The 27,681-nt window shown below is 36.9% G+C and overlaps 2 protein-coding genes across 11 annotated transcripts in view; one reads left to right on the top strand and one right to left on the bottom strand.

Annotated features, from left to right (window-relative positions):
• The window catches only part of LOC143450574 (microfibril-associated glycoprotein 4-like), a 30,018-nt gene extending 6,067 nt beyond the window's left edge, over positions 1-23,951 (bottom strand). Inside the window, exons 1-2 of the mRNA XM_076951177.1 lie at positions 23,669-23,951; positions 23,494-23,597 (exon numbers count right to left, since the gene is read on the bottom strand). Of these exons, the coding sequence (XP_076807292.1) occupies positions 23,494-23,597; positions 23,669-23,936 (372 nt within the window). The 5' untranslated portion in view covers positions 23,937-23,951. The remainder of the gene's footprint in view (positions 1-23,493; positions 23,598-23,668) is intronic.
• On the top strand, positions 243-7,850 carry LOC143449467 (uncharacterized). Of its 10 annotated transcripts, none has more exons than XR_013114579.1 (15): positions 243-809; positions 1,081-1,237; positions 1,619-1,731; positions 2,895-3,004; positions 3,308-3,461; positions 3,875-3,958; positions 4,350-4,749; positions 4,941-5,360; positions 5,488-5,616; positions 5,747-5,804; positions 6,383-6,516; positions 6,644-6,817; positions 7,121-7,259; positions 7,365-7,458; positions 7,605-7,850. XR_013114579.1 is itself a non-coding variant. In XM_076949684.1 (5 exons), the coding sequence occupies exons 3-5, from the start codon at positions 1,634-1,636 to the stop codon at positions 3,321-3,323; spliced, it is 261 nt and encodes an 86-aa protein (XP_076805799.1). In that variant the 5' UTR covers positions 243-809; positions 1,081-1,237; positions 1,619-1,633; the 3' UTR covers positions 3,324-3,837. The 10 variants fall into 10 exon arrangements, 1 of the variants encoding a protein (XP_076805799.1); XR_013114576.1 differs by having other exon boundaries at positions 3,844-3,958; XR_013114577.1 differs by having other exon boundaries at positions 3,875-4,749.
• Positions 23,952-27,681: the final 3,730 nt, after the last annotated feature.

Genomic DNA, 27,681 nt, shown 5'->3' with positions numbered 1-27,681 from the left:
TGAACGCAAATGGAAATAGGAAAAATATATCGTTACACATGCAATTAAAATACGTTTTGTTCAGCTATTAAGAAAATGGTTTAATTGTAACTTATGCTTAGAATTTGAAAACAGGAAGACATCGCTGGTCGCACTTACTCCAAAGGGGTCGCATGCTACTTGCAACTTTGACATGTCTGCTGAGAATTGAGAAATGAAATTATGCTTAAGAACAGAGATAACTGAAGGGAGAACAAGGTGCTTCCACGGTGTGTTCTGGTGTTTAACAAACAGTGACCGCTGATCGACGTGCCTGGGCGTCGTTACATTTTATCTGATGTCTCCAACGATCACTGATTCAGTATTTTTCCAACAAAAATTTTACTGAGAAAGGTTTAAGTTTAAGCTCCCTGGTGGAATTTTGAGGAAGAAAATGTGACCTCCAATTATAATCCGTAGAAAGCTTGCAAAGTATGTTGCAGCCCTAAAGACAATGATGAAATACAATAAGTCAGTTGAAAGCACAATTTATTTGAACTTTCAGAAAGATTATGCAGATCTTTGGCTGAAATCCTGTGAACAGGTTTATGTCAGGGTAGAAAAACAATCAAGTTTTTCAAAGTATGATGTGGCCTGCACACTGTCAATAGTCGTTTTACATATACAGTAAATGCCTCCTTGAGACAGATACAGGAGGTTGTGAAGAGAAACGAAATAATTATAATTGGCGATTAAACCCGGCCAAAGAAGTTGAAACCAAGAAATTGGAAGATGCACATTTTGCTGATCAGGTTCTTGAATGAGCTGAAAGAAAAACTCAATCAAAAAAAGTAAGTAATTAAGGAATTTTCTCAACAGAATCAACCTACTAACTCAGTTGAAATAATAAGCGCTTAAAGAAAAAGCAGCAATTTTTAATTTCACTCCATGGCTCTGACACCTGATAGTTTGGAAATAACATTCGTTTTACAAGTGTTTCAGTCCTTCAGGTTCAATCCTTCAGGTTTATTACCTTATGGATGGTGCTTGAATCAAACATCAAATGCATTGAAACGTTGCTTTTTAAATAAAACCCAATACTTGAAGATTTGTTATTATTAGAACGCACATACACGCAAACAGAGTACAAGGTCAATGAGCAAAACAACAACATACATCGTCATAGCCTCGAATTCGACGACAGGAAACAATCAAACTTTTAAATGAAGCAAACTGTTCCACAAACTTAAACAACGACAACAGGCCCACAGCATTTGAGGTGATGATAATATAAAATATTGATTATGCAATAGCAGGAGCGAATAAACTTTACATTAGCGCTTTATTATAAATCGACTATAACAATCTTAGTTGGTGTTAATTCTACAAAACTTACACAAAATCGAATGGTCTCATAAACTTTACTTTCCGTACTTTTCAAGAACCGCGCTTATTACTTTGGTGATCACTCATGCGCGACGCGATATATTTTTCATGATTTGTCATTGTTGTTGACAAGTGATTATTAAATAAGCCTATAACGTACCTACTAAGTTGGCTTGTTTGTTGTTTGTCCAAATTTTAATTGTTATAATTTTTCTATTTCTAACGCATAATGCTTACAGAAACACGTTTATAACTTTAAAATATTATGTTGTAGTTTTTAGATACCAGAATGGATCTGTTCCGCATTTCTTGTCGTGACACTCTTACTTTCCATGTGACCACAGATGACGTGGATTCGGCAACCATGGCATGCTGGAGATCATGGAGGTCCTCAAATCTGATACCCAGACTGACCAGAGTCATGGTGCATTGGCATCCTTATAATGAGACTTATCAATCTAGAAACTATAGACCAGGGGTGGCCAAACTGCGGCTATTTGAGCCTTTGATTGCGGCTGTTTAATGAATTAGCATTGTTGAATTAGACATGCATTTTCCCGGTCTAGACGAGTTGTTTGATTAGATTATGAAGCAATGCGTTCTATCACACGTAGTAACAATGGACTCATTGTTAGTAATAATCAAATTACACTCCAAAAAGTACATTATTGTACAGAAGTGTGCTAACTTGTACACTGTAGTTAAGTAAACTGTCAAATTGAAGCTGTACGTCAGGGCTGACCTAGTTTTAAGTCTTGGTTACGGTTATACTAATAATTGTAAATTGCAAAAAGAGTTGGTGAAGCCCAGTTGGAGACTCATAGTATCACCACGCAGCACTAATATTTATCAATAGCTACACTTCGTTGTAACTGAATAAATTCGTGTTTTTTATTGTTTTGTGTTGTGGCTCTTTTAAAACCGGAATTTGTTATATGCGGCTCGAGCATGAAGCAGGTCTGGCCACCCCTGCTATAGACGCTTCTCAGAGGTGGGCAGTCTGTACTTTGAAAGTATCGTCGGTACCGGTACTTGACAAAAAATGTACCGACGGTTCCGGTAATCGGTACTATTTTAAAAAGTAGTCGGTACTTTGTCGGTACCGGTACCGGTACCGGTACCGGTAATTTTTATGTAATAAAATCCTGCTGCAAATGAAATGTTTGCCGCTATTATGTCTCCGGTAAAAGTTACTCCATGTCAAAACATATGTGTAGTTACTCGCTTGCAAGTTTACTTGACATTTGTAGATGAAAAAAGATTAATAGATGCTAAAATTGGCATTAACGGTTAATTAACACGTATTTTTAAAAATGCACTCGTTAAAATTATATCGTATCGAGTACCGGGACTGATTGAAATTTCTTGAAAAAGGAATTCGGTTCTTTTTTTCGAAAATACTGACGGTACCATTACTGGTACTGAATAAGTAGGCTACCGTGGTACAGAAATTCGATACTATAATACCGCTGTACTGCCCACCTATGACGCTTCTCTAGGCGCAGAGCTGGACCGACTGGACACTTAATAAAGTGATCCGAATGTTTCAGGCAGAAACCGGGTCAGACGCTGAGTACGTATTTGGAGTAGGGATTTGGAAGATGCACATTTTGCTGATCAGGTTCTTGGATAATCTGAAGGAAAAACTCAATCCCAAAAAGTAAGTAATTATGGATATTTCTCGACAGAATCAACCTACTAACTCAGTTGAAATAATACTCGTTTAAAGAAAAGGCAGCAATTTTTAAATTTAATGCATGACTATGACACCTGATAGTTTGGAAATAATAATCATCCTTCAGGTGTTTGTATTACCTTTGTTATTACCTTATTACCTCCATTACCTTTTGGGTAGTGGCTGGGCGCTAATTGACACAGCAAATGCATTGAAACGTTGTTGTGTAATTAAAAGCTAAATACTTGACAGATTTGTTAGTATCAAAACGCTCATACACTCTAACAGAGCACAAGGTCAATGAACAAAACATCAACATACTTCGTCATAACCTGGAACTCTCCGACAGGAAACAATTAAACTTTTGAAAGAAGCAAACTGTACCACAAACTTAGGCCTACCATATTTTCATCGCCAAAAAAGAGGACAATTTCTCCAGCAAGTAGGCCTACAATGCAAATAAAGTTTTACGTTTAAAGAATTTATAACATGTTTTCGGATAATTATACGCATATGCACAAGTAATGCATTCAGCTTCAAAATCATTATGTCCTTATCTGAAACAAGGATACTTCTGCCGCAGTTCATCAGAAAACACAGTGTTCCTCTTTGGCATTATTGCTTAGCTTTATTTAGATTTTATGTTTGTCTATATTAAAACAATGATAAGAAAAATGACTAGACCTCATGCTGTCGCTGAAAAGTCATTTGACTTGACTTAGGCCTCATGCCAAAAAGTCACATAAACATATAAGTTAGTTCTGTTGAAAATATAAGCAAGAAAGCGCAAAATGCAAAAAAGAGGACATTTGGGTATTTTTCAGTGTCCTCGGAAGACAATTCATTTTTCTTTAGAAAAGAGGACAAATCCTCCTAAAAGAGGACATATGGTAGCCCTACACAAACTTAAACGACGAAAACAGGCCCACAGCATTTGAGGTAATGATAATATGAAGCATCGATTATGCAATAGCGGGGCTTGCTATAACTTTACATTAACACTCTGTTATAAATCGACTCTAACAGTCTTGCTTCACACTATTTCTGGTGCATTTATTCACAAAATCAAAAGACGTCATGAACAATACTTGATGAACTTTTCAAATACTCATTAAGTGGTGATTACTCATGCGCGACGCGACATGTTTTCCATGATTTTATCAATTTTGTTAATTTTCATGTTTGCATTTTATCACTGTATACATTGTACAAATACTTACTTCAACTTCTAAGTTCACAAAAATAACCAAACCCTTGTTGATAGGTCATAAATGTCGACAAATGATTTTAATATAGGCCTATATCACACATTTACTTTGCTTTGCTTTAGTAGGCTATAGGTCGTGAGCCTGCTATTTTCCATGTGACCATATAGATGAGCGCAATTCGACAGCCATGGCATGCTGGATATCATGGAGTTCCCCAAATATGATAACCAGAGTGACCAGAGTCATGGTCCATTGGCATCCATGCAATGAGACTTATCAGTCTGGAAACAATGGATGCTTCTCTAGGCGCAGCACTGGACCAACTGGACACTTGATAAAATGATCCGAATGTTTCAGGCAGAAACCAAATCAGACGCTGAGTACCTAGAGCTTCCCAGCAAAGGACGAGACGTGGGAACACATTCACGATCTCTACCGCAGAAAAGATCAGAAAACTTCATTGTCCTTAATCCACATACAGCTCTTAAAATGAATCCAACCGATATGCCGCTGATGCACCAGGTATGTCTTCACCTACCGCCAGCAAGCTTGTTTCTGATTCACAGTTGTCTGGTCGATAAAACCGTTTGCAGTGGGGTTAGAAAAAAAAATTTTCTCTGCGAAGACCTTAGAGGAGTTGAAGAAAGTTCAACCAAGACTGGACATTTCCGACATTGGCTGAAGCTCCATTGATCTATTTTGTATGTTTCAAGCAATCCAGGTCTATTCAACCACGTCGAGAGTTCGACACTGATTTTTCTGATCACGTGTCCTCATACATTTCAGCTGACAAGTGCGAACGCCGGTCAGCTATAAGCAAAGCATCCACAAGGTTATCAAAAGTCAAAGTTAAGGACAATAACGCAAAAATATGACTGTATATATGGCCACCAAACCCATCAAATAATTGATATCCAAAGTTGAGTTGATTTAAGATTGCAGTTTAACGTATGCTCAAATTTAAGCTACAACTTTTAAGGAATTTTTTTTGTTTGACATATTCCGGTCTCAACGCTTCGCCGCCAGTCATTTCGTAAACTGTCGTTTTCTTCCCACGGGTATGACGTGGGGCGATACCGCCGAGTCATGGAATGCAGAATGAAATTGAATGTACTTTTTGTCAACATCAAGTGGTCAGCAATGTATATTTGTGAAGTATTGTTCAAAAATTCTTCCAATTGCCGTTAGTGCCTTAGATATGCAACGTATTGTGGTAGAGGCATTGGTAGAATCTACATGGATCTATTTTGTATGTTCTAGGTCGACCCAGATCTGTTTAACCACGTCGCGAGTTCTACACTAAGCTTTCTGGTCATGTGTCCTAATTCCTTTCGGCTGACAAATGCGAACGCCGGTCAGCTAAAAGCAAAGCATCCAAGATAATCAAAGGTCAAAGGTTAAAGTCAATGAGGCAAAGATCAAATAAGACCAAACAAGGTCACAATTAAACAAATTTACTTGTACAACTTACGCATGCATGATGTCATATATAACCTGTTCTTTTATGTATGTGTTGCAGATTACTTTGATGAATGGTCTTCAAAGAATCAGACTCTTTGCTACTCACAAACTATGAGGTAGTCTAGTTAACCATAATGTCTGTGTCCATCTGTGCAACATGTTGCAATAAAGCTAAAATTTCTTCCAAACAAGTTTTTATTTTTAAATTCCAGACCCAAACTTTACCAGCTTGTACTACTGTAAAATAACTAACAACTTTATATAAACGGAACCGTTTGTTCCAGATGTTTTGTGTATATTTTGCGCTATCAATTAATCGGATCTGTTTTTGATTATAACAGTTGCGCAAAGCTTTACGGAATAGACATTAATTGAAGTTTTGTTATTTAGTTAATCATTGTTTCGTTGTTATTTTTGCCATTATTTGTGCAGAGCGAATATTACGATTCTAATCGTTATATTTACTGCTATATTTACTGCTATATTTACTGCTAGCACAATAAAGAACGTGCTCAAACGATTAATCAACAAAAAAGTAGCTAATCCCAAGGGCTTAAAACTTGCAATATAGCAAAATACAATAAGGCGATGATATGATTGTATATATGGCCACCAAACAAATGAAATAATTGAGATCTAAAGTTGAGTTAAGTTAAGTTTGCTCATATTCACGCCACAATTTTTTGTTTGACAGATTCCGGTCTCAACACTCCGCCGTCAGTCATTTCGTAAACTGTCTCTTTTTTCCCACGGGTATGACGTGTGGCGATACCGCTGAGTCATGGAAGGCTGATTGAAATGGAAATGGCTCTTTGTCAACATCAAGTGGTCTGTAATGTAAATTTGTGAAGTGTTGTAGAGAATTTCTTTTAATTGCCTTTAATGCTACAAATTTGCAACGTATTGTGGTAGAAGCATTGGTAGAAGCTACATGGATATATATCGTTTGATTTAGATCGACCCAGATCTGTCTAACCGCGCCGCGAGTTCTAAGATGAGCATGTGTTATGTGTCCTTATACCTTTCGGCTGACAAGTGCAAACGACGGTCAGCTAAAATCAAAGCAACCAAGGTCATCAAAGGTCAAAGTTAAGGACAATGAGGCAAAGAACAAATAAGAACAAACAAGGTCACAGTTAAATAAATTTACTTGTACAACTTACATATGCATGCTGTCATATATAAACTATTTTATTATTAGACTGCAAAGTACTCGGGAGTCAAAATGACACCCTCCCTCCCTCCGTTGTTCTAGGCAAATCAAAATTTCAGTCTTTCTAGAGTTAAAACTTGTAAGATAGCAAAATACAATAATGCGATGATATGATTGTATATATGGCCACCAAACAAATGAAATAATTGAGATCCAAAGTTGAATTGAGTTTATAATTTAACAAATGCTCATATTAACTGTATTTTTTTTGTTTGACAGATTCTCGTTTCAACACTCCGCCGTCAGTCATTTCGTAAACTGTTGCATTTTTCCCACGGGTATGACGTGTGGTAATCCCGCCCTTCCATGAAATGCAGAATGTACAGTAATCGGAACTACTCTTTGTCAACATCGAGTGGTCAGTAAGGAAATTTGTTAAACAACTTCTTCCAATTTCCTTTAGTGCTATAGATATGCATCGTATTGTGGTAGAAGTTACATGGATCTATGTTGTATGTTTTAGGTCGACCCATATTTATTCAACCGCGCCGCGAACTCTACACTGAGCTTTCTGGTCACCTGTTTTTATACCTTTCGACTGACAAGGGCAACAAACGGTAAGGTATAAGCAAAGCTTCCACAAGGTCAAGAACAATGACGCAGAGATCAAAAAAGAAAAAACAGGGTCACTGCTTCACACACTTACTTATACTACCTACATATGTATGATGTCATACATAACGTATTCTATTATTTGTTGCAGATTACTTTGATGAGTTGTCTTCAAAGAATCTGACTCTTTGCTACTCACAAACTATGATGAGATAATTTAGTAAACAGGTCTCTGTCCACCTGGGCAACATGTTGCAAAAAATACTAAATATTTTTGCAAATTTTTTCTAACTTGATTAGCCAGACACAAAATTTTCTGCTTGTGCTATTGTAATATAACCATCAACATCATACAAACACAACCGTTTGTTCTTGTTATTTTGTTTTCTTATAAACGGAGCTACCTCTGAATACAGCAGTTATGCTAGTTAGTTAGTATCGTTTATATTTCGTCATTAACAATAATAAACAAGTTGTCAACTTGCTGATGACAAGTAGCACGGCCACCAAACACAGAAATACAGAAGCGAAAATTCCACATTTAAAGTCAGGTTATCCAGACTATAGCAGACGACCAGGCGTAAGAACAACCGATTGCTGATACTTTATAGGTCCAATGCTGTACATCAGTGAATGGGAAATACATTCGTACATCAGCGAAAGCCCGGTTTCTTTTGGCCATATATGGTAATAATGTTGGGCGTTGGTGTCGAGCCCTAGATGGTCCAGCACAATTGCACACCGATGATAATCTTTTTATATGAGAACGATAGATCGAACTATGAAGCTAGATTACTTTTCAATTGAAAGAATGGATCTGCAAACTCCGATCTAGGAAAAAAAGCGATCAATAATTACAATAAATTAATCTTAGCAGCCTCAAAGTGCTTGTCAGGCAAAGTAACGATACACATGCTGGATGCTTACTGCCTTATGGTTAAACTTTGACAACTACAATTTAGTGGTAGATGGAGAGGCAACTTGTGCAGATAAACAGTTACTTTCAACTCGTTTAGGAAAATACATCAAATGAAATTAAATAGTAGGCTTATAAGCCATATCGTATAGACGGTATGTAAATAATATTCTAACTTGCATATAACAGTAATTGACCTTTGTCACTAGATGGCTGGAGTGCATTCCTGAGTGTGTTCCACCATCATCAGAAGATTGGAATGCTGTCTCCGATTCCACTGCGGCCACGGTCTGCTGCTTCCTTCATGTTTTCAACAATAAGACAGAATTCGGGTCTGCGCAGACGGTCGACGCACTTACGGTCCACTTCTTGGGCGAAATTTGGAAAAATTTTGAGAAGTCAATTGAAGACAATGTAGTAGGAGTAGATACATAGTTTAGAATTAGGGGTGTACCATTTGGATGAATGAAGGTATTTCTATTGCTTCTGTTAATACTGAGTTACCTGTATCATCATCTCTGATGTCATAGAGTGTCTTGAAGTCTTGAGGCGACGATGAAGTCTTTGTTGTAGCGAGGTGAGGGCCTCTGTGAAGAAAGTTATTTTAAAATGCCAAAATGTAAGTTTTTAAATCTTTTCTGCAAGTGTTATTGCAAAAAGATGTTTGTACAACTATGTAACTGATCTTTTACCAATATCCTTGAGTAGTTCTTTAAATTTTTCATCGAATGAATCTTCACCAAAGCTGAAGTACAGTTTACCGCCGATGTTTAAGCCTGTAATGTTCAACACAGCTTTGTCGTAAAAGCGACTTAAATTTCTTCAAAACCAGCCAGGAATAAGTTTGTTCAATAAAATTAATTTGAAAATAAAATACATAATCAGCCAATTATCAGGTTCGAAATCCCTTTGAGTCTTAACTGGAACAATTATCGTTTCCAGGAACGAGCGAACCTTCGATTCGACAATTTTCGCTCTTCTCATAATTTGATGACAGAAACAAAAAAATCAAACAAGCATCACTGCTTGTGTCATCTTGAAATAAATACCTCCTTCCATTTTTTGTTTGTCGATCCAAAATGTGTAACCAGCATTATGAAGTCCGTCATAGGCCAGGAAAAAATAGTTAAGCGTGAGATATAGTAGAGCTAAACATATATCTGCTCACTAACTTATAATATATAAAGCAACGTTATGTCACTGGCCCTGTAACAAAACTGATATCAACACAGTGGTACAACTAATTAATCATTTTCAAACTTGATTTTATCTTCGAATATCAAAATAAATAAAAGTTAAGACAACCAACCCTGTGAGTCACAGCTTTAGAGTCGGTCCAGTTGTAACTCAGCATGATGTGTTGCTTCGTTTTATCTTGTTCAGGGGCAGGGTCAGTTTTTGCATCATCCACTGCAAAAAGAAGTAATATTTTTGTATGAAAATGTGCTGAAGTGCCTTTGTATTGAGAACTGACAACAAGTTGCAATCGTTGGCTGGTAACTCTCTTAAAGGTCCCATTATGTTACCTTGGATATAACATGGCAATGGTTTCGGACCTTTCTTAAATGGAACAGAGAACTCCTCCAGATTTATTTTGACACTAATTTGAGTTTTAGGTGGCACTTCACTGGAATGTTTAAGCTTGTCCATGCAATAACTATCTTATAATTTTGAAGACGACCAAAGTTTTCTGATAGCCAGCTTTCGAACGAAAACATCCAAATATCGTTTGAAAAAAAAAAAAATAGTAGCACAAGCTAAGTTAATGATGAGAAATGACGAGTTTGTCAATTGGACATCAGTGCATATACTCCACTGATAAACAAGCTAATGCTTAGACACTAACTGTAAGTAAAATTAGCTGTTGGTAATTTTAACACATATGAACACAACCAATGTAACACACATTAGACATGCTAGTTTCTATTTGCTTAAACTTATTACCTTGGCGAACATCAGGACGACTTTCGAGGTTGAAACCCCAACATTGAGTGACAATGCTTTTCAGTGGTGTAAAGATGTTCAGATATTCAGGATTGCTTTCCAACGATGATTCTAAGTCTCGAAGATAACTCTCTTCAGGTTTTTGTCGTTTCTCTTTGATCGATTGAAGGATCAAATGAAATGAAACTCCGTGAAATACCGGATGTCTGGTGATGATTTGTATCGAATCATCCCAAGACTGAACATGGATGCATTTGTTATATTATATATGTTGCAATGACTGCACAACAACATGAATTTATAGATTGAACCGTCATACAACGTGCATATGTAACCGAGATTTCTTGCTTTCTAATGCCAGACCCAAAACCAAAACCGACTTTCCTTAATCACTTATAACAAAACGGCTTTTATAGGATACAAAAGGCGAGGTGCCAAACTATTGATAAGATAAGAGTGCACAAAACGTGAGATAAACAACGATAATCGCAATTAATCAACTAAAACCAAAACACCCTGAAGTAATCATCGCAATAGAGAATTAACTCACCATAAAAACGGTAAAATACAAGATGCTATAAATAACAAATGACATAATTTCGTTACACATATACTTAACAGTTACATTATTCATTATGACATTATTATTCATTATGACAGACATTGTATGCATTAAGTTACATTAATTATTATCTACCCTGTTTCTCTAGAAATAAACTGCATTTTATATTTATTGGCGTTTAAACATTAGGCAGCAACTAATCTTTGATTGGCCCAAGGTGTTTATTACTAAAAACAGTTCTTCGCGCAGAGAAACTTGTAAGTTACTTATAATAGCACAATTTCTACATCAGTCGCTACAAATTCCTATGATTTATAATTTCATGAAAAACATCTAAGTTTGTGTACATATCAACATGTTGTATGGTGGCAAGTCACCTGTATTGCATCGTATTTTTTCCCGAAATTATTCTGTTTATTTATAATTGGCATAGTCTAGTACATACACTAACAGAACAGTATCCATTTTACACATTCAGACAGTAACCTCTGACATAAACTTCAAGTGTAACAGAAAAACAAGTTATACGGCCCAAAGCAATTTAAATCAAAACTGGATTGTCACAAGTATTTTGTCATAATAGTTTATGCGGTGCTATGCAAAAAGAACTTTTGGGCAAAGTACCGGTAAAGCATGCAAAGAAGTATTTTAATTTTGAAATTATCGGCAAATTTTGTAGCACTTTCTGCCATGTTTCAACATCTGATTTGTTAATTCATTGTCTCTCAGTTTAACAATCAATAAAAGTACATTTTGCAGTAATCTGTAGTAATTTATCTACAAAAACAGGTTGCATATATCAGCACTTCTTTTCAATTCTCTCCAATTGAAAATAGCAAGAGCTAGTAAGTAGATCCTTAAGGTTGCCGCTATCCACACACTCCATGATGATGTCAATGCAGTTTGCCCATTTCGTAGTTCCAACGATTTGTACGATGTTGTTGTGATGTAAGCGATAAAGAACATCGAACTCTCGTAGAATCCTAAACATATACTCACACAATGAACATTCATGTCATGTAAATAATGTGATCATATTGGAACTCATGGTATGAGAGGGAATAAAAAATATTTTCAAAAAATTGCAATTGCTTATAGCTTGCCAATTTATGCATTGAATTAACTTATGATATTGACTGCCACTTACTCTTTCAGTGTTTCATTCTGCTTTTCTAGTGACCCCTGCACACAAAAACACTTGACTGCAACTTCTCCGAGTTTATCAAGCTTGCACTTGCGAACGGTCGCAAACCTTCCTCGACCAATCAGATCGTCATTATCCCAACTTGTCTTTAGACTTGACGCAGCATAAAATGGAAGTGAAAGCATTGTCAGTTAATCACATGACGATTGGCAAAATGTTGTCAGTAAATATTTAATACTTAGTCCATTATGATAGAACCTACGAACTGTTGCATAGTCTATGCCTAGTGACGTATATCTGATGTCATATGCATAAGAAAGAGAGTCTAGAAATAAGTCGTGCTTTATTGTCATGATTGAGGTTTCACGTTACTACTTGGTAAATCAAAATACTTGCAGCAGAGATGAGCAAGAACGTACTCGATATCGGTTGGTTACCACGATATAATGAGGTTTTTGATACTGAGTAATTTAGAATATCCAGATGAATTAATCTTAATCAATTTTGCGCATTTCTTTGAATTTTTCAACAATATAACTTACAATCAATAAAATGGAACTAAAACTAAGCTGTGGGATTGATGGAATACCAGCAAAAGAACTTAAACAAAACCGGAAAATAGTTTATGTACATAACCTCAGGTGTTTAAAATGTCCTTATAACCAAGAGAAAATTCATTGAGTCCCTCAAAACAGCCAAAATAATTCCTGTATATTAAATGGGGACCCACACCACCACCACTAGACCAATAAGTCTCTTCTCAAAATTTCTGGAGCGCTTAATGAATACAAGGGTACTTAGTTTTCCAAACAGAAGCACTTTTATCTTTAAAGAACCGCTTTGGTTTCCGCAAATGACCATACCACTCGCCATGCAGCCTCTTTATTAAGTACGAAAATTAGAGGTGTTTCTGAAAAAGGCAACTCAGTGGTGGGAGTGTTCTTGGACCTGTCGAAAGCACTTGACACAATTAACCATGATATTCTGCTTGCAAAATTATATCACTTTGGCATTAAAGGAATCGCAAATAGTTGGTTCAAAAGCAATCTTACTGATCGTAACCAAGTAGTAAAATTTAATGGAACCTTATCTAACTCAATTTGCAAAATGCAACATGGAGTTCCACAAGGATTGATTCTTGGACCTTTATATTTCCTCATTTATGTAAATGACTTTAAAAGTTGTCTAACAAAAATTGATGCAATTATGTTTACTGATGACACTAATCTGGTCAAGCAAGGCAAAAATATCAATAAGTTAGTAAAGAATTTGTAGAGGAATTGGTTACTGCCCAAAAATGGTTTATAAGCAACAGGCTCACTCTGAAATTGGCCAAAACCAATTTCATGATCTTTGAAACCAAACCCAGCCATAAATCTGATACTATTAAACTCCACCTGAAAGAAAAATGTACTTTAATCCATAAATTTAGGCAACAAAATTTACCTTCTTGTTATAAAGACTTCTTTAATGAAAAACCATACATAAATACTAGAAATAGTTCCAATCTTACACTTTATCTTTTTCCAGCAAGCAGGTCACTGAACAGTCTTTAAAATATTGTGGACCAAAACAATGGCATAATTCGATAATTTTAATCTATTTTTCTTTTTAGTAACAAATTAAAAGTATAATTGCTAGAAAGACAGTCTAAGAACATGTACTCCGATTGGCAGCTACTCGGCTAACTCACCTTTATCTTCATGTTTATGCACTTCTAAATTTACCCTTATTTTTAAATCACTGTAATCAAATTGTACTTATGAGCACTTACACACTTTTTAAATTTTACCGCTTTCCGTAATCACTGTGGTCCGATCTTACTCATAAACACTTGTTTACGTTCACATTCTCAGAACTTTGTTAACTTGCTTTTTTCCCCTTTTTGTTCACATTGCTGTGAGTGTGCTGTTTTACACAAATGTTTTTTTATCTATTGAACCCTTTGTGTCTATGATATAAACTGATTTTGTGTAAGGGCTAGCCTACTTTACCGTGACGCGACACCTTATCGAAAGACACTTTATCGAACGACACTTAATCGAACGACACTTTATCGAAAGACACTTAATCGAACGACACCTGATCGAAACGACAGCTGATCGAAACGACAGTTGATCGAACGACACTTTATCGAACCGAAAGTTGATCAAACGACACTTTATCGAACCGACAGTTAATCAAAACGACAGTTGATCGAACGACACTTTATCGAACCGACAGTTCAAGCAAGATTTTAGCGTGTTTCTCAAACATTGAAACAATGGGTCATTGTGATGTTCAGCTATCTGTCCATGTTTGTTTGATAAAGTTGGATTTTGTAATTTTTGAGATATTGTGATATTTATATAATTTTGCTCTCTCTCCGCATTGAAACGTATTACTCATTTACGCACCAATAACTTGACTAACTATTCTTTTTCGTTCTCTTCTCACAGCGGGGGCGCGGCGTAACATGAAGAATTTCTAGAAATGTGTCACTTTTAGAAATACCTAATTTACACTAAATTCACTTTCTTTAGTTTTACAATTATGATGTATACAGGAAACCAGATGATGTTTCTACTAACCTGTAATAATCTCATCGTCTACGACGCATAGGTTTCTAGTAATTAACGATTGCAAATGTGTGTGCGGGGTTGGCCACACCTAGTTTTTTTAGTAAACTCGCGAGCCTGGTTAGGATAGGGTTAAAAGATCCACAATTTATTGAAACAACTGACGATATGCACTGTTAAAAGAACGACAATTTATTAAAAGAACTGACAACATGCACTGTTAAAAGCACGACAACTGACGAAGTGCACATTTCAATCGCATTCATTTAATCACAAGTTGTGTGCAATTGCTCGAAGATAACTTTTTATGTCCATATTTGTTGAGTCATAATTTTCAACTATGCTCTTCAGCCGTTGGTCGACAGCGTCAGTTCCTTACTCTTTGTATCTATAATGACTAGTCTAGTCTCCTGTACAGACAATCTCGTACTTAGTAATTCACGTGCGTATTCTTGTGATATCTTATTAATATGTGGGCGGGCCGGCCGCCATGCGAAATCGAACACTTTATGATACAAATATAAAATATAGATATAAAATATAAATCGTCAACTTTATGATATATACATCACAATTCATTAATGCACACCATTACAAAGACCGCACATCACAATGGCTCATTGTTTCAATGTTTGAGAAACACGCAAAAATCTTGCTTGAACTGTCGGTTTGATAAAGTGTCGTTCGATCAGCTGTCGTTTCGATAAAGTGTCGTTCGATCAACTGTCGGCTCGATTAACTGTCGTTCGATAAAGTGTCTTTCGATCAGCTGTCGTTTCGATCAGGTGTCGTTCGATAAAGTGTCGTTCGATAAAGTGTCTTTCGATAAGGTGTCGTAGTACCCTACTTTACACAACCACATTACCTTGATTGCAGTTTCTATCAAAATTAGTATTATTGCTTTCTCTCCTGCACCACTTGCCACTCTACATCTATTTTTATCTTTATGTCGATTATTCTCTAAATAACAGCTGTTGTAAAATCAGAATCTAGTACTCTTTCCTGCCTTGTAGGTTAAATATTGTGTTTAGAATACAAACAGAAAGATTTTGGTTTGAAAAAAAGACTCATTTACACCCTGGTAAAGAAGCCTTAACCATAAAAAATGGACTTTCAAGATCGCTTGCTGCAAGATCCAACCGGGCGTTAAGTATGTTCATCTCTTCCTGGCACTTACATCACTGTCGATGTTTGCATCTTTAAACAAACTGATCGTGTGCACAGGCCACCTGAACGGGACTTCTGTCCCATGAATGGAGTTCATCGTGACCCGACACCTTATCGAAAGACACTTTATCGAACGACACTTGATCGAACGACACTTTATCGAAAGACACTTAATCGAACGACACCTGATCGAAACGACACCTGATCGAAACGACAGTTGATCGAAAGACACTTTATCGAACCGAAAGTTGATCAAACGACACTTTATCGAACCGACAGTTAATCAAAACGACAGTTGATCGAACGACACTTTATCGAACCGACAGTTCAAGCAAGATTTTTGCGTGTTTCTCAAACATTGAAACAATGGGTCATTGTGATGTTCAGCTATCTGTCCATGTTTGTTTGATAAAGTTGGATTTTGTAATTTTTGAGATATTGTGATATTTATATAATTTTGCTCTCTCTCCGCATTGAAACGTATTACTCATTTACGCACCAATAACTTGACTAACTATTCTTTTTCGTTCTCTTCTCACAGCGGGGGCGCGGCGTAACATGAAGAATTTCTAGAAATGTGTCACTTTTAGAAATACCTAATTTACACTAAATTCACTTTCTTTAGTTTTACAATTATGATGTATACAGGAAGCCAGATGATGTTTCTACTAACCTGTAATAATCTCATCGTCTACGACGCATAGGTTTCTAGTAATTAACGATTGCAAATGTGTGTGCGGGGTTGGCCACACCTAGTTTTTTTAGTAAACTCGCGAGCCTGGTTAGGATAGGGTTAAAAGATCCACAATTTATTGAAACAACTGACGATATGCACTGTTAAAAGAACGACAATTTATTAAAAGAACTGACAACATGCACTGTTAAAAGCACGACAACTGACGAAGTGCACATTTCAATCGCATTCATTTAATCACAAGTTGTGTGCAATTGCTCGAAGATAACTTTTTATGTCCATATTTGTTGAGTCATAATTTTCAACTATGCTCCTCAGACGTTGGTTGACAGCGTCGTAGCGCTTCTTCCGTGGTGGGCCATCGATTCCAGCACTCAATTGCTCAATTAACATTTCGTTGGAACCTTGTTCCTGCTTAATTTTTTTGACGAGTCTGCGAAGCGTCGGATGGGATATTGAGACACGCTTGCTGAACGCATTGTGCCATCCTTCAATGCTATTATTCGTTCGTGGAAGGTCATCTTGAACCCGGTGGAAGACATTCCAACATCGGATAGGAAATAGAGGTTGACGACGATTCCTGCGACACAATCGTCCAATCCAAGTATTTTCAAAATAGTCAATGTATTCAGACAAGTGCTGCTCATCGTCGTCACTGAACGTGGCCAGGAAGTCCTCGAACCGTTGTACAACGTCTTCAGGCGGAACGAATGCCAGTGCCTGGAAGCATTTTATGCGAAGGGCGTGCTCTGCATCTTCATTGAACCACCGCTGCAGAGAGAGAGCCTGAATTTTCCGGAAGCTACATTGGCCAAAATGGAAAAGGCAGCCGAGAATTTCTGCCCGAGGGAAGCTGGAAGAAAGAGCATTATATGCTGCCATTTCAAAGTCTATTGTTACGGTTTCTGGGGCTATTCCTGGTCGCTGTTGTTCCAATAAACCAAAGATGCGATTGTACACAGCTTCAGATTTGTTCTCGGTAACGGTGTATACGAGTGGCACCGTGCGATTTTCATCGACCAGCGCGTGTATCGTGTACAGCTGGTATCCAAGTGGGGCAACATCGAATGTACCGTCACAAAACCAATTAGCGCATTTGTTCAGTATATCCAGATTCTTTTGAGACGCAAACATATAGAATTCGTTCTCATCGTCTTCCTCGATAACGAAGGCTTCTCCCCTCGGTGTCACGCGGAGTTCATCCATCAAGCCGATTCCTTCTGGACATACGCGCTTTCGCTGTATCATCCGCTTTAATGATGTTGCTTTAGGGAGAGCACCAGCGGTGGCTAAGGATATATCCTGCGTTTCCCTCTGAATAATGTTTGAGGTACGTTCATCTGAATTGATTGCTCGATCTCGCATGCTGGCTTGTGCTCTTGCAACTATAACACGTGCAGGGTTTGGTGGATGACTGTGTTCAGATGGTGCTCTCTTGAGGCTGTCGTCCTCGGCTGTGGATAGACGGCTTTTGCATTTGAGGTAGTCCTCACATCTCCAGTAAGTTACGCCATTTGTTGTTTTGTCACGAACGTACAAGAAACCGTCCAAGGCCAACTTTCGTTTGCCTTTATCACTTAAAATGAATTCCATTTCGATATGTATACAATCGTTATTAACGTGGAAAAAATTACAAGAATTCTTAAGATGTCTAAAATCAAATAGTGTGGAAATGTAAGTATACACAATATGATCAAATAATGTAATTATAATAGTCATATAACTCATAAATAGGGCAACCAGTTTTTTGACCCAAAAATTTTTAACTTTGACCTTAAAATTTGCAAAGTTTGACCTTTATTTTGCAACTTGCCTCATTGACAACTTGATGCCTCATTAATTACCTGATGCCTCATTAATACTATAATTCACACTCACTTCAGTATATTACACCACATTGCTGCAATCTCAATCGTACCAATCACAAAAAGAGCAAAATATTTGTGTTCACACTTCAACAACACAGCATTAAAGTGACACTTGATGCTGCTTGCTTTGTGAAAGTTTTTCAACATCTGGTGGCAAGTCATATGAAGCAAGAGCCAGAACATTTTCTAAATAGGCGTCGGAAATGCGTGATCTTAGGTTGCTTTTCGTGAATTTCATTGTTGAAAACATTTGTTCACATGTGTACGTGCTACCAAGCATCGAAGCCATTTATTTTGCGCTGTCGGTCAAGCTGGGATAAAGACCACTTTCAAGAAGCTACTTTGTGTAAAAGTCAGACAGCGACATGCCCCTTGCTATTAAATTTTGCCTTCAATTCCTTACTCTTTGTATCTATAATGACTAGTCTAGTCTACTGTACAGACAATCTCGTACTTAGTAATTCTCGTGCGTATTCTTGTGATATCTTATTAATATGTGGGCGGGCCGGCCGCCATGCGAAATCGAACACTTTATGATACAAATATAAAATATAGATATAAAATATAAATCGTCAACTTTATGATATATACATCACAATTCATTAATGCACACCATTACAAAGACCGCACATCACAATGGCTCATTGTTCCAATGTTTGAGAAACACGCTAAAATCTTGCTTGAACTGTCGGTTCGATAAAGTGTCGTTCGATCAACTGTCGTTTTGATTAACTGTCGGTTCGATAAAATGTCGTTCGATCAGCTGTCGTTTCGATGAGGTGTCTTTCGATCAACTGTCGGCTCGATTAACTGTCGTTCGATAAAGTGTCTTTCGATCAGCTGTCGTTTCGATCAGGTGTCGTTCGATAAAGTGTCTTTCGATAAAGTGTCTTTCGATAAGGTGTCGTAGTACCGGAGTTCATATTAGTAGGGATTTTCTTCTTCCATCCAGACACACCGATCGGTTCCATCTTGACTGTGACACAACGCTTACGTCCTGCCAAGCTATCAGCGTAACTTCTGTTTTATATTAAATGTGTTAAAATTATGGGTTTTGTAGTTTGGGTTTGGGTTTGGGTTTGGGTTTGGTAGCCGTACTGACGCTAATAACTCTTTTACATTCTCTTACTGGTCTGTAATGCACGTTTTTGCTCTCGAGACCTTGTCACATTTGCCCATCCAATTTTTGGAAATATTGTCATTAACTGCTAATATGTTTTCCACCACCTGATTCAGCACAATTTTTTCGTTCTCCACGTTAAGACGAATAATAAAATGAATGAATGAAATCTACTTTCTTTAACTTTCTGGTGAATCCCCCAATATGCCTCTTTTTTTCTGTAAGCTCCTTGCCTGTCCAGGCTTCCGAAATAATGTGACATTCTTTTCAATGCATGACCTTCTCCATCCTTCTCTGTTCTTTGCTATTTTATGCAGTGTTCTTGCGTTTGTAACAATTACAGTAAGTGGTTTCATAGCCTCGAAGCTGAAGGCAGCGTCGATGAGTCCGAGTTAAATTGTTAAAAACTTCTTTGCAGATAAACAATTCCAACCGCAGTAGCATGTTTGACATGTTTATTAAACTTTCATCGCATAACAGTTCCAATTCCATACTGGAACTAGAAAGCAATGCGATTTTTGACAGAGATGGATTTTTCAATCGTAGACCTGGTGTCAGATAACTGGTTCTTGGCTGATTTATATAGGCCTGTTGGGAATTCAGGATATGATTGGATATGCAATACCATCTTAAACATTAAAATACATTTGTTTGCAAGCGATTTTACTTGCATAAGAGTGTAACTCCATGTCAGTTGCAGTAGTAGATTTAGGGTTAAGCGAGCAAGGAGGCCGCCTCGGGCCCTCCTCCGAGAGACACCCCATGTTTGAGTATACGCGCTTTAAAAGAACAAACATTGAATACGAATATTATTGTTAACTATTCGCATTTTTACAGGACAAGAGTCATTCTTTGGTTTATGCTACTTAGCTGCATGAACTGTATATAGAACGTTGTGTAAATCGAAACTCTGTGTAAATTGGTCCTATCTTGTTTTAAAATTACTTTCATATAAGTTGATGTTTAAACGGTCACGTGATTTGAAACATCATGCCAAGACGAAAACAGTTGTGTTCTCTGCTGATATTAGCGTTCCACAGCAATAAAAAAATGAAGGGTTTAAGATCTTGAGCGCCAAAGAGCAGTTTTAGGCCGCGAAAAACTGAGAAGAAATGCACAAGAAAATGTTGAGCAGTTTGTTTTTTGAAAGAAAAGCAAAATTTTACGCGTTTCTACAAAATGTAAATTCAAAATTTTGGAGGATCAGGTCCTTATCAGGTCTGATCTTATCTTATATAGGCCTACCATCCAACAGGCACTTCAGCTGTCAGTATATCTGATATCTTAGTTCATTTTCACAGAGAACTATAATTGCCACTGTGCATCGCAATAAATAATATGAGTTTGTATTTACATTTTTCACTACTGTGCATTTTCTATTGTTTTTGATAAGATACTGCTGCGTATGAATGACGTCAACACTGATTGACGTTTATCGGTTTGAGAACAAGTAGTTTACTTTAAAAGAATATTACGATTGCCGATTGGTTACAATGAGCAAAGATGTGGAGAAAGTGTTTTAACTTGGCTTCATAAATATCTCAAAATATCGTATAACTCGAATCATTTTCACCGGTTCCATCACATCGCTTATTAAAATGCATGTAAGCAGCTAAAAATAACTCATAATATGCGCAGCCAAGCGAAACAATATTATGAAATAATGAAATATGACAAAACAAATAAGCTCTTTTTACTGTATTTGCAGGTGATATAGCCTATATCTTTTAACAAACTAAAAGTGCGTGGAACCACAGAAATCAACAAACTGACAAAAGTGCAACGAAAAATGCAATTCCACAAACAACGTAATAAAATCTATCTTAAGTGAAAAAAAAACATTAAGCTATAAAATAGATGACTGCAACTGCAGCTAAATTTTTAATCAATCAATCCTAAATCTATCGTTAAAAATATTATGTTTATTTTCTGCATGTTTCTACCTGCGTTGCTGCATGTGTAACACTTACACTCAGTGATGCGGTATTTACACGTCACAATGCCCCGAACAAATTTAGTAAGAAAATCGTATATCATATTATGACGTACAATATAACGGAATGAAAATATGTTTATATTATGACGAAATATACGTGGCAACTTAAAATTACAGTTTGCTGCGTTTCCGGTTTAAATACAGTTCAATGTTTACTTGGTTGGTTAAAATCAACTCGTAGATTGTATTTAGTCGCAACGAAGTTTCATCTTAGTTTCTTTAAGTGGTTCACGGTTTCCTTTCCAATGATACCAAATAATTCCATGAGCAATTCCACTTGATTAACGCATCCAGACTCCATTGAGGAATGAATGGCCGCAGCCGGATCCAAACCACCATCCCTGAGATCCTCCAAGGCCAGTTGCGCAGTTTAAACCACAAATATATTAAAACATGAAAGATTAAAATTACTTTGTTGGATCTATTTATATTCTATCTTATACGTTACTGGCAGGGTAAAACTAAAAATCCTACTGAGGTTGAGGCATTTAATGTTTATTGAGTTCGACACAATTCTTCCTGAATGTAAGATGACGTACTGGTTACCGTTGACGCTATCTTCTGTCGAGAATGGGCGACCATTCTGATATGCTAAACTGTCCCCTGCATTTCCGCTGTATCCAAAAACACGAAGCCGATATAACTTTTCAGCAGATTCGTTCGAAAACAAGCTGCAAAATCAACAACTTCTTTTCAAAGATTCGAATCCAGACATATAAGTTGTAATTAACTCAACAAAGTTTTACGTTTGTTAATAAATGTAAGGTTTATAACATCTTCGTTATTTATGTCACAACAATCGTCTTATGACCTATAATTAATCGGCGTGACGTTGGTTTCCATCGAAATCCCACAGCTCTATCTTGAGTCTGCATCCTCCTCCACGCGTCATCTCGTGGATGTTGTCGAATCCTGTAAGTAATGAAGCACGAATAATAGAACGAAAAACATCAAAATAAAATGCGTTTAAGTTGAAATAACTTCCTCTTACCAAGCCAAAATTCCCCATCAATCTGGCAAGAACCGTTCGCGTAGTCGTCCCATCGTCGCCCGAAATCAACACTTCCGCCAATTCGTCTTTGAAAAACCTTTTAATAGTTCAATTTTACATTTTAGGACAAGTGTAATACGTTTGTAAATGTGAAATCATAGTTTTGTAAATATGAAATCATCAAGTGTAAATAGTGAAATCATAATTAGCTTATTATATCAAAAACAATAATAATAATAATAACAATAATATGTGATAATAAAAGTAAGGGACAACAACATTTACACGTCACCAACAATACTCAAAGCATCTTATTAATTTTGAGATCATTTTCTAGTGGTATGTGAGTTCGTACGGAGCAGATTATAAACCAAATTTGTAATAATCCTATACGTTTGTGGTTGATAGAAATGATAATTTTGTTTTGTTTTGTTTAATTTTGATAATTTTTTTGATAATTCTGTTTGCTTTGGTTTAGAATATTAATCGACTGAACCTGACTCGAGTCTTATTAACCAAATGACTCTACTTGACTCGAGCCAGTTGCACTAAATTACTCGACTTGACTTGAGTCTGAAAAGGTAAATGACCTGATTTGCGACTCGAGTTTGATGACTTGGTTACGACTCTGTGTGCAACACAGGAATTTTTAGCATACAGTAATTCTTATGTATCATCGCATAAAAATTAACTTATGCTTATGATTATTTATGCACAGTTTCACACGACAAACACGCCCAGAGTAATTGTTGTGGCTGCATTCGAATTATAATAATAAGACACATTTATATTCCACAATTTTGAGTCCTTTTTTTAAGTATTATTTAAAGCGTTTTCGAAACAATCACAAGTCAGCTTTATTGAAAGTTATAGAAAAAATTATGTTTTAGAAAAGTGGGAAAAGACAAATCTGAAAAGACCGAATGCGTGATATTGTGCCAATAAATTTATCGCCGCTTGTATTTTCTTGCTACAATGCAAATGAATCGCACACAACCCACTGCCACATTGAGGTCGTAAAAACTATCGTTCAACAGTTTGTGGAACGTGTCTTATAAATGTGGAAAGATTTTCACTCACCGTCCATCCATCCTCGCAATAAACTTCAACACCACTCGTCAAACGGCGAGGTCCGTTGCTTGATGACGTAGCACATGATGAAATTGAAAGAAATACTTCAACTTCTGAAAAGAAGTGTTTTAGGAAAAAATGACTATGTTGAAATTACAAAAATTTATATCTCTCATCAACTTACTTGCCAGTCTGTGTAGTATTTTGTTCCCTAGCGACCCAAGAGCGCACGATTCACCTTGCATCCCTTTCTCTCCGACTCCTCCGGGCTCTCCTTTGGCTCCTGGAAGTCCGGATTTTCCGGATCTTTCGGCATCACCTTTGTCTCCTTTCGGCATGGTGGAGTTGATGACGTCATTGTCACAAACAGTGGTTGGGACCTGACGAAATTCTTGCGAGTACGTCATGATGACGTAACAAGCCAATGATAACAGAAGAATCACTCTTCTCATCGTTGACTATGAAGATCTTCTGTTGATGAAGTGAAATCTCACCAAATCGCTGCTCTTTATATAACCACTTTGCTTCTACGTTGACGTCATATTGGCTTGAAAACTTGGTAACAAAACTGAAAAGTAGTTTCCACGAAATTTCTTTCTTGACGACAAACATGTTTTGATCAAACACAATCAAAGTTCAAGCGTTTAAAAAGAAGCGTATGTATTAAGAAAGCTTGTACGTCAAGAAGCGTGAGAATGTGCAGATAAACATCTAATTTCTGTGCCGGAGAACTTTTTAATAAGACGATTGACGTCACAAGATGCTTGTTTTTAACAGAAACTGTCAAACGATGTCAAACGCATTTGCGTCAGTAACAGAACAAATGACCCTGCATATGAGGTATGCAGTTGTTCAACCCAAACTAACCTTTTCCCAGAATATTTTCTAAAGTGACAATTAGTATTACTTATTATTATCAGCATTCTATTATTTTATTGTCAATGTTTAAAAAGTGTTTTAACTTGATCAAGAAAGTTTTTACTTGGATGTAGGAAACATTGATATATTCAGTATCATACGTTGAACTCACAGTGCTACTGCAATACTTTGGTGCAGATTCCATCATGAATTTTTGTAGTCCAACTGTGGTAATGTGCATGCATGACCTGACTTGTATTGATCGTCGTCGACCCATATTCATCTCTTTATTGGTCCGCACAAATTATGCCAAATATCTGCAAGAGTAATAGCTGGAAAACCATAGAAATTCGTGTGAGCCGTTTCACTGAAGTCAAAAGTCGTTGTTTTTGGCGCAGTAGCTCAATGCATTGCAATTAGCGTCGCATTTCTTCTCTGTTGTCATTGCATTATTTCATGGTACTGTTGGCTATGAAAACGCTCCCAAATTTAGTGCAAAATCACAGTCAACAATGAATGTGGTTTAAGCATGGAAGTTCGTGAGTTGTCTCACCAAAGATAATCTTTTAACGCATGTTGTTATATATACTGTAGTTGCGTTATAAAGAGGTTAACATGATGGCAACTGATGGAACCGACATCCAGGTGAGAAAGTTTAACAGCTAGAAAGAGTTATGGATCGCTTCTCGGTTTTAACCGGCCAAATAGCAAGTTTATCGAACACGCACCTTCCAATTAGGAGTTCACATAAAGTTTACACAACAACCAGCTACGCAAAAGAGAAATTAATTGCTTGAGGCAACGCATTTTTGCTCTGCTGATAATTCTCAGATTACCTGATCGTATCATCATCGTGGTATCACTTGATTTCCTGGTATTGTTTTACTTTCAATGTATTTGTTCTCGGAGTTCCATGTTATCATTAAACCATTTAGCCAATAAGCTTTATTTATATTTTACCATACTTCATAATTCGTCAGAGCAACGTTCAACTAAATATATTTGAAAATCACTTTGCCTCCCATTTAGCTGACTTTTGACAGTGGCGTCTCTTTTCTTTCAGTAATTTTTCAGAACAGGTCATCCCACTTTTTTTGAACGAGCTCCTAATCTTTTATTTAGAGACTCAGAATTTTGCGCCATTGTTTGGCAATTTGTTTCATGGTATCCATTGTGTTACCTCTTAAAACAATTATAAGTTTTTCAACTCAAACTTTGTCATTTGCAACCACATCTGAACAAAGCCTTTATGTACAGTCGACCATTTGATTTTCACATATTTATTCGAACATTTCACTGGCGCAGGGCAAAAGCATGTTTGAAACTAGTCATTTTAATAAATTCGTGTTTTTATTGCAGTTGTTGTGCTTTTAGCAAGCTTGTGGTAAAGTATTAAAAATTTGCGACTATAGATGTTATTATACTAAACTATTTTAGGATATTTTTAATTTTTTTTTAAACTTTTTTGATTAATTATCCGATATTTTTAAGATTTGTTACAGGCGACAATATTTAGCAAGCCAATAATGTCGTTACCAATATTGTTGTGATTGCCTGCCTATCAGGGCATATTAATGGCAGCTGTCTCGGCGGTTACCTAAGTTCAGTTGATGTAGATTTGTGGAGACTTACTACTATGTCAGCATCGATCACGACTACTTGCCTGAGGGCGTTATTATAAATATCACATGACTTGGACGACCGCATGCTCAGTAATTCATGGAAATCATGAAATGTTTCTCGTACTATTTTGTTGTTGTTTGTACGGTAAATACATTCAATAAAACGTTGCCTTATTTTCGCGTTTCTTTAAAGTAAACGTTTGTTTGTTTGTCGGTCATTTTATGTGCGTTGTCGGCTTGTGGTCTTAACTATATTCTGGCTCTGTACAAAGAAGTTATACTACTTTATATTTGCCATAATTTTAAACCCTAAAACATTTATTTTACCACTCATAGATCTGTTGGTCAAAAGTCTATGAGTTTTACTTATTTTGCTAGTGCTATAATAATAAAAAGTTTTGGAAAGTTTTATGGACGCAGCATATTTCTACTCATTTTACCAAAAATCTTGCAAACACGATCGCAGACTAATCATTAATTTCCACTTTGTTCCTTTGAAGTTGTTTTCGCTGTAGACTGCTATTATAAAGTTAAGTTCTTTTGTTTTCTGTGAAATGAACTTCAGCCGAATTATACGATCTTTCATATCGGCGGAGGTTTGCCTGAACCATCTCAGCGTTGTGGCTTATGACACTGGCAGCGGTGAATTCGAAATAAATCATTACGAGTGCAAAGATTACATCGGAGTCGGTGGCAACATTACTGTACCGGCGCCTTTGCCGCTGGCATCGTCATTAGTGTTTTTCAAGATTTTAACAAAGAATTTGACCAAAGCGTCGACAACAACCATAACTACTTTTCATCAACATTTTATGCCACACTGGATGAAGCCTGCAAAGTTATTGTCTAAGGTAACCATTACGTCATGCCGTCATGACCTGCACAATGTCCAACAGTCCGACGTAAGTGACGGTGTTGTCTACTCGGTTGGAAAGAAAATTCGTAGAGGCTCAATTGTCGTTGTTTGTCTTCAACCCCAACTTAGCCGTCATGACGTCAACCATTAAAGAATAGTTCCCGTCATGTGACGCCAATCCATCACCGCTCAAATTGCAAATCGGGCATTGGATGAATACCCAACCAATCCTGGACTTGTTTTTAATGAAACGGCTTGCTTGGGTAACAATTGTCGTTTGGCGTACGTGTCATTCCAGATTCCACTGGTAGCTCATCACAAAAAGGTATTCGGGTATATTCCCATCAAACTCCGCACCAAAGCTCAAAGCGAGTTTTGCAGCCACAACGCTTCAGTAAAGCGATGCAGTTCAGTGCAAAAACAATCACTCGCAGAACAGGATGTCACAGACGAACGTGACAAAGTTATTGACCAAATTGTTTCTTTGAAAAACCAAGCGGGCACTACAACTTCCAATGTCTTTCCTAAAGATGGCGCTATTCCTTTTACGTTAAACGTGACACAGGCAGTCGATGGTAATAAAAGTTTCGACAACGATGTTGCAACTGACCAACCGATAGATGTTTCCTCTTGGATGCGCTTGTTTGCGGGCTGTTTATTCTTTACTGTTGTTGTAATTGTTATTGCGTTATTGGTCTATATTTTAATGAAATTTTCTATACACTACCCCAGCGTGGTCCAACTTCTTTTCATCGCGGGCCAAAATCAGAAATTTTTTTTATCTTGCGGGCCAATGTTTTTAAATTAGAACTGAAGAAATGTGAAATTAGAACTGAAGAACAATGTGACATTGATATTAGA

Source organism: Clavelina lepadiformis, chromosome 3, assembly GCF_947623445.1.
Source record: "Clavelina lepadiformis chromosome 3, kaClaLepa1.1, whole genome shotgun sequence".
NCBI lineage: Eukaryota > Metazoa > Chordata > Ascidiacea > Aplousobranchia > Clavelinidae > Clavelina > Clavelina lepadiformis.
Note: the sequence above shows the minus strand (reverse complement) of the source record. Positions and strands in the feature narration are given on the sequence as shown.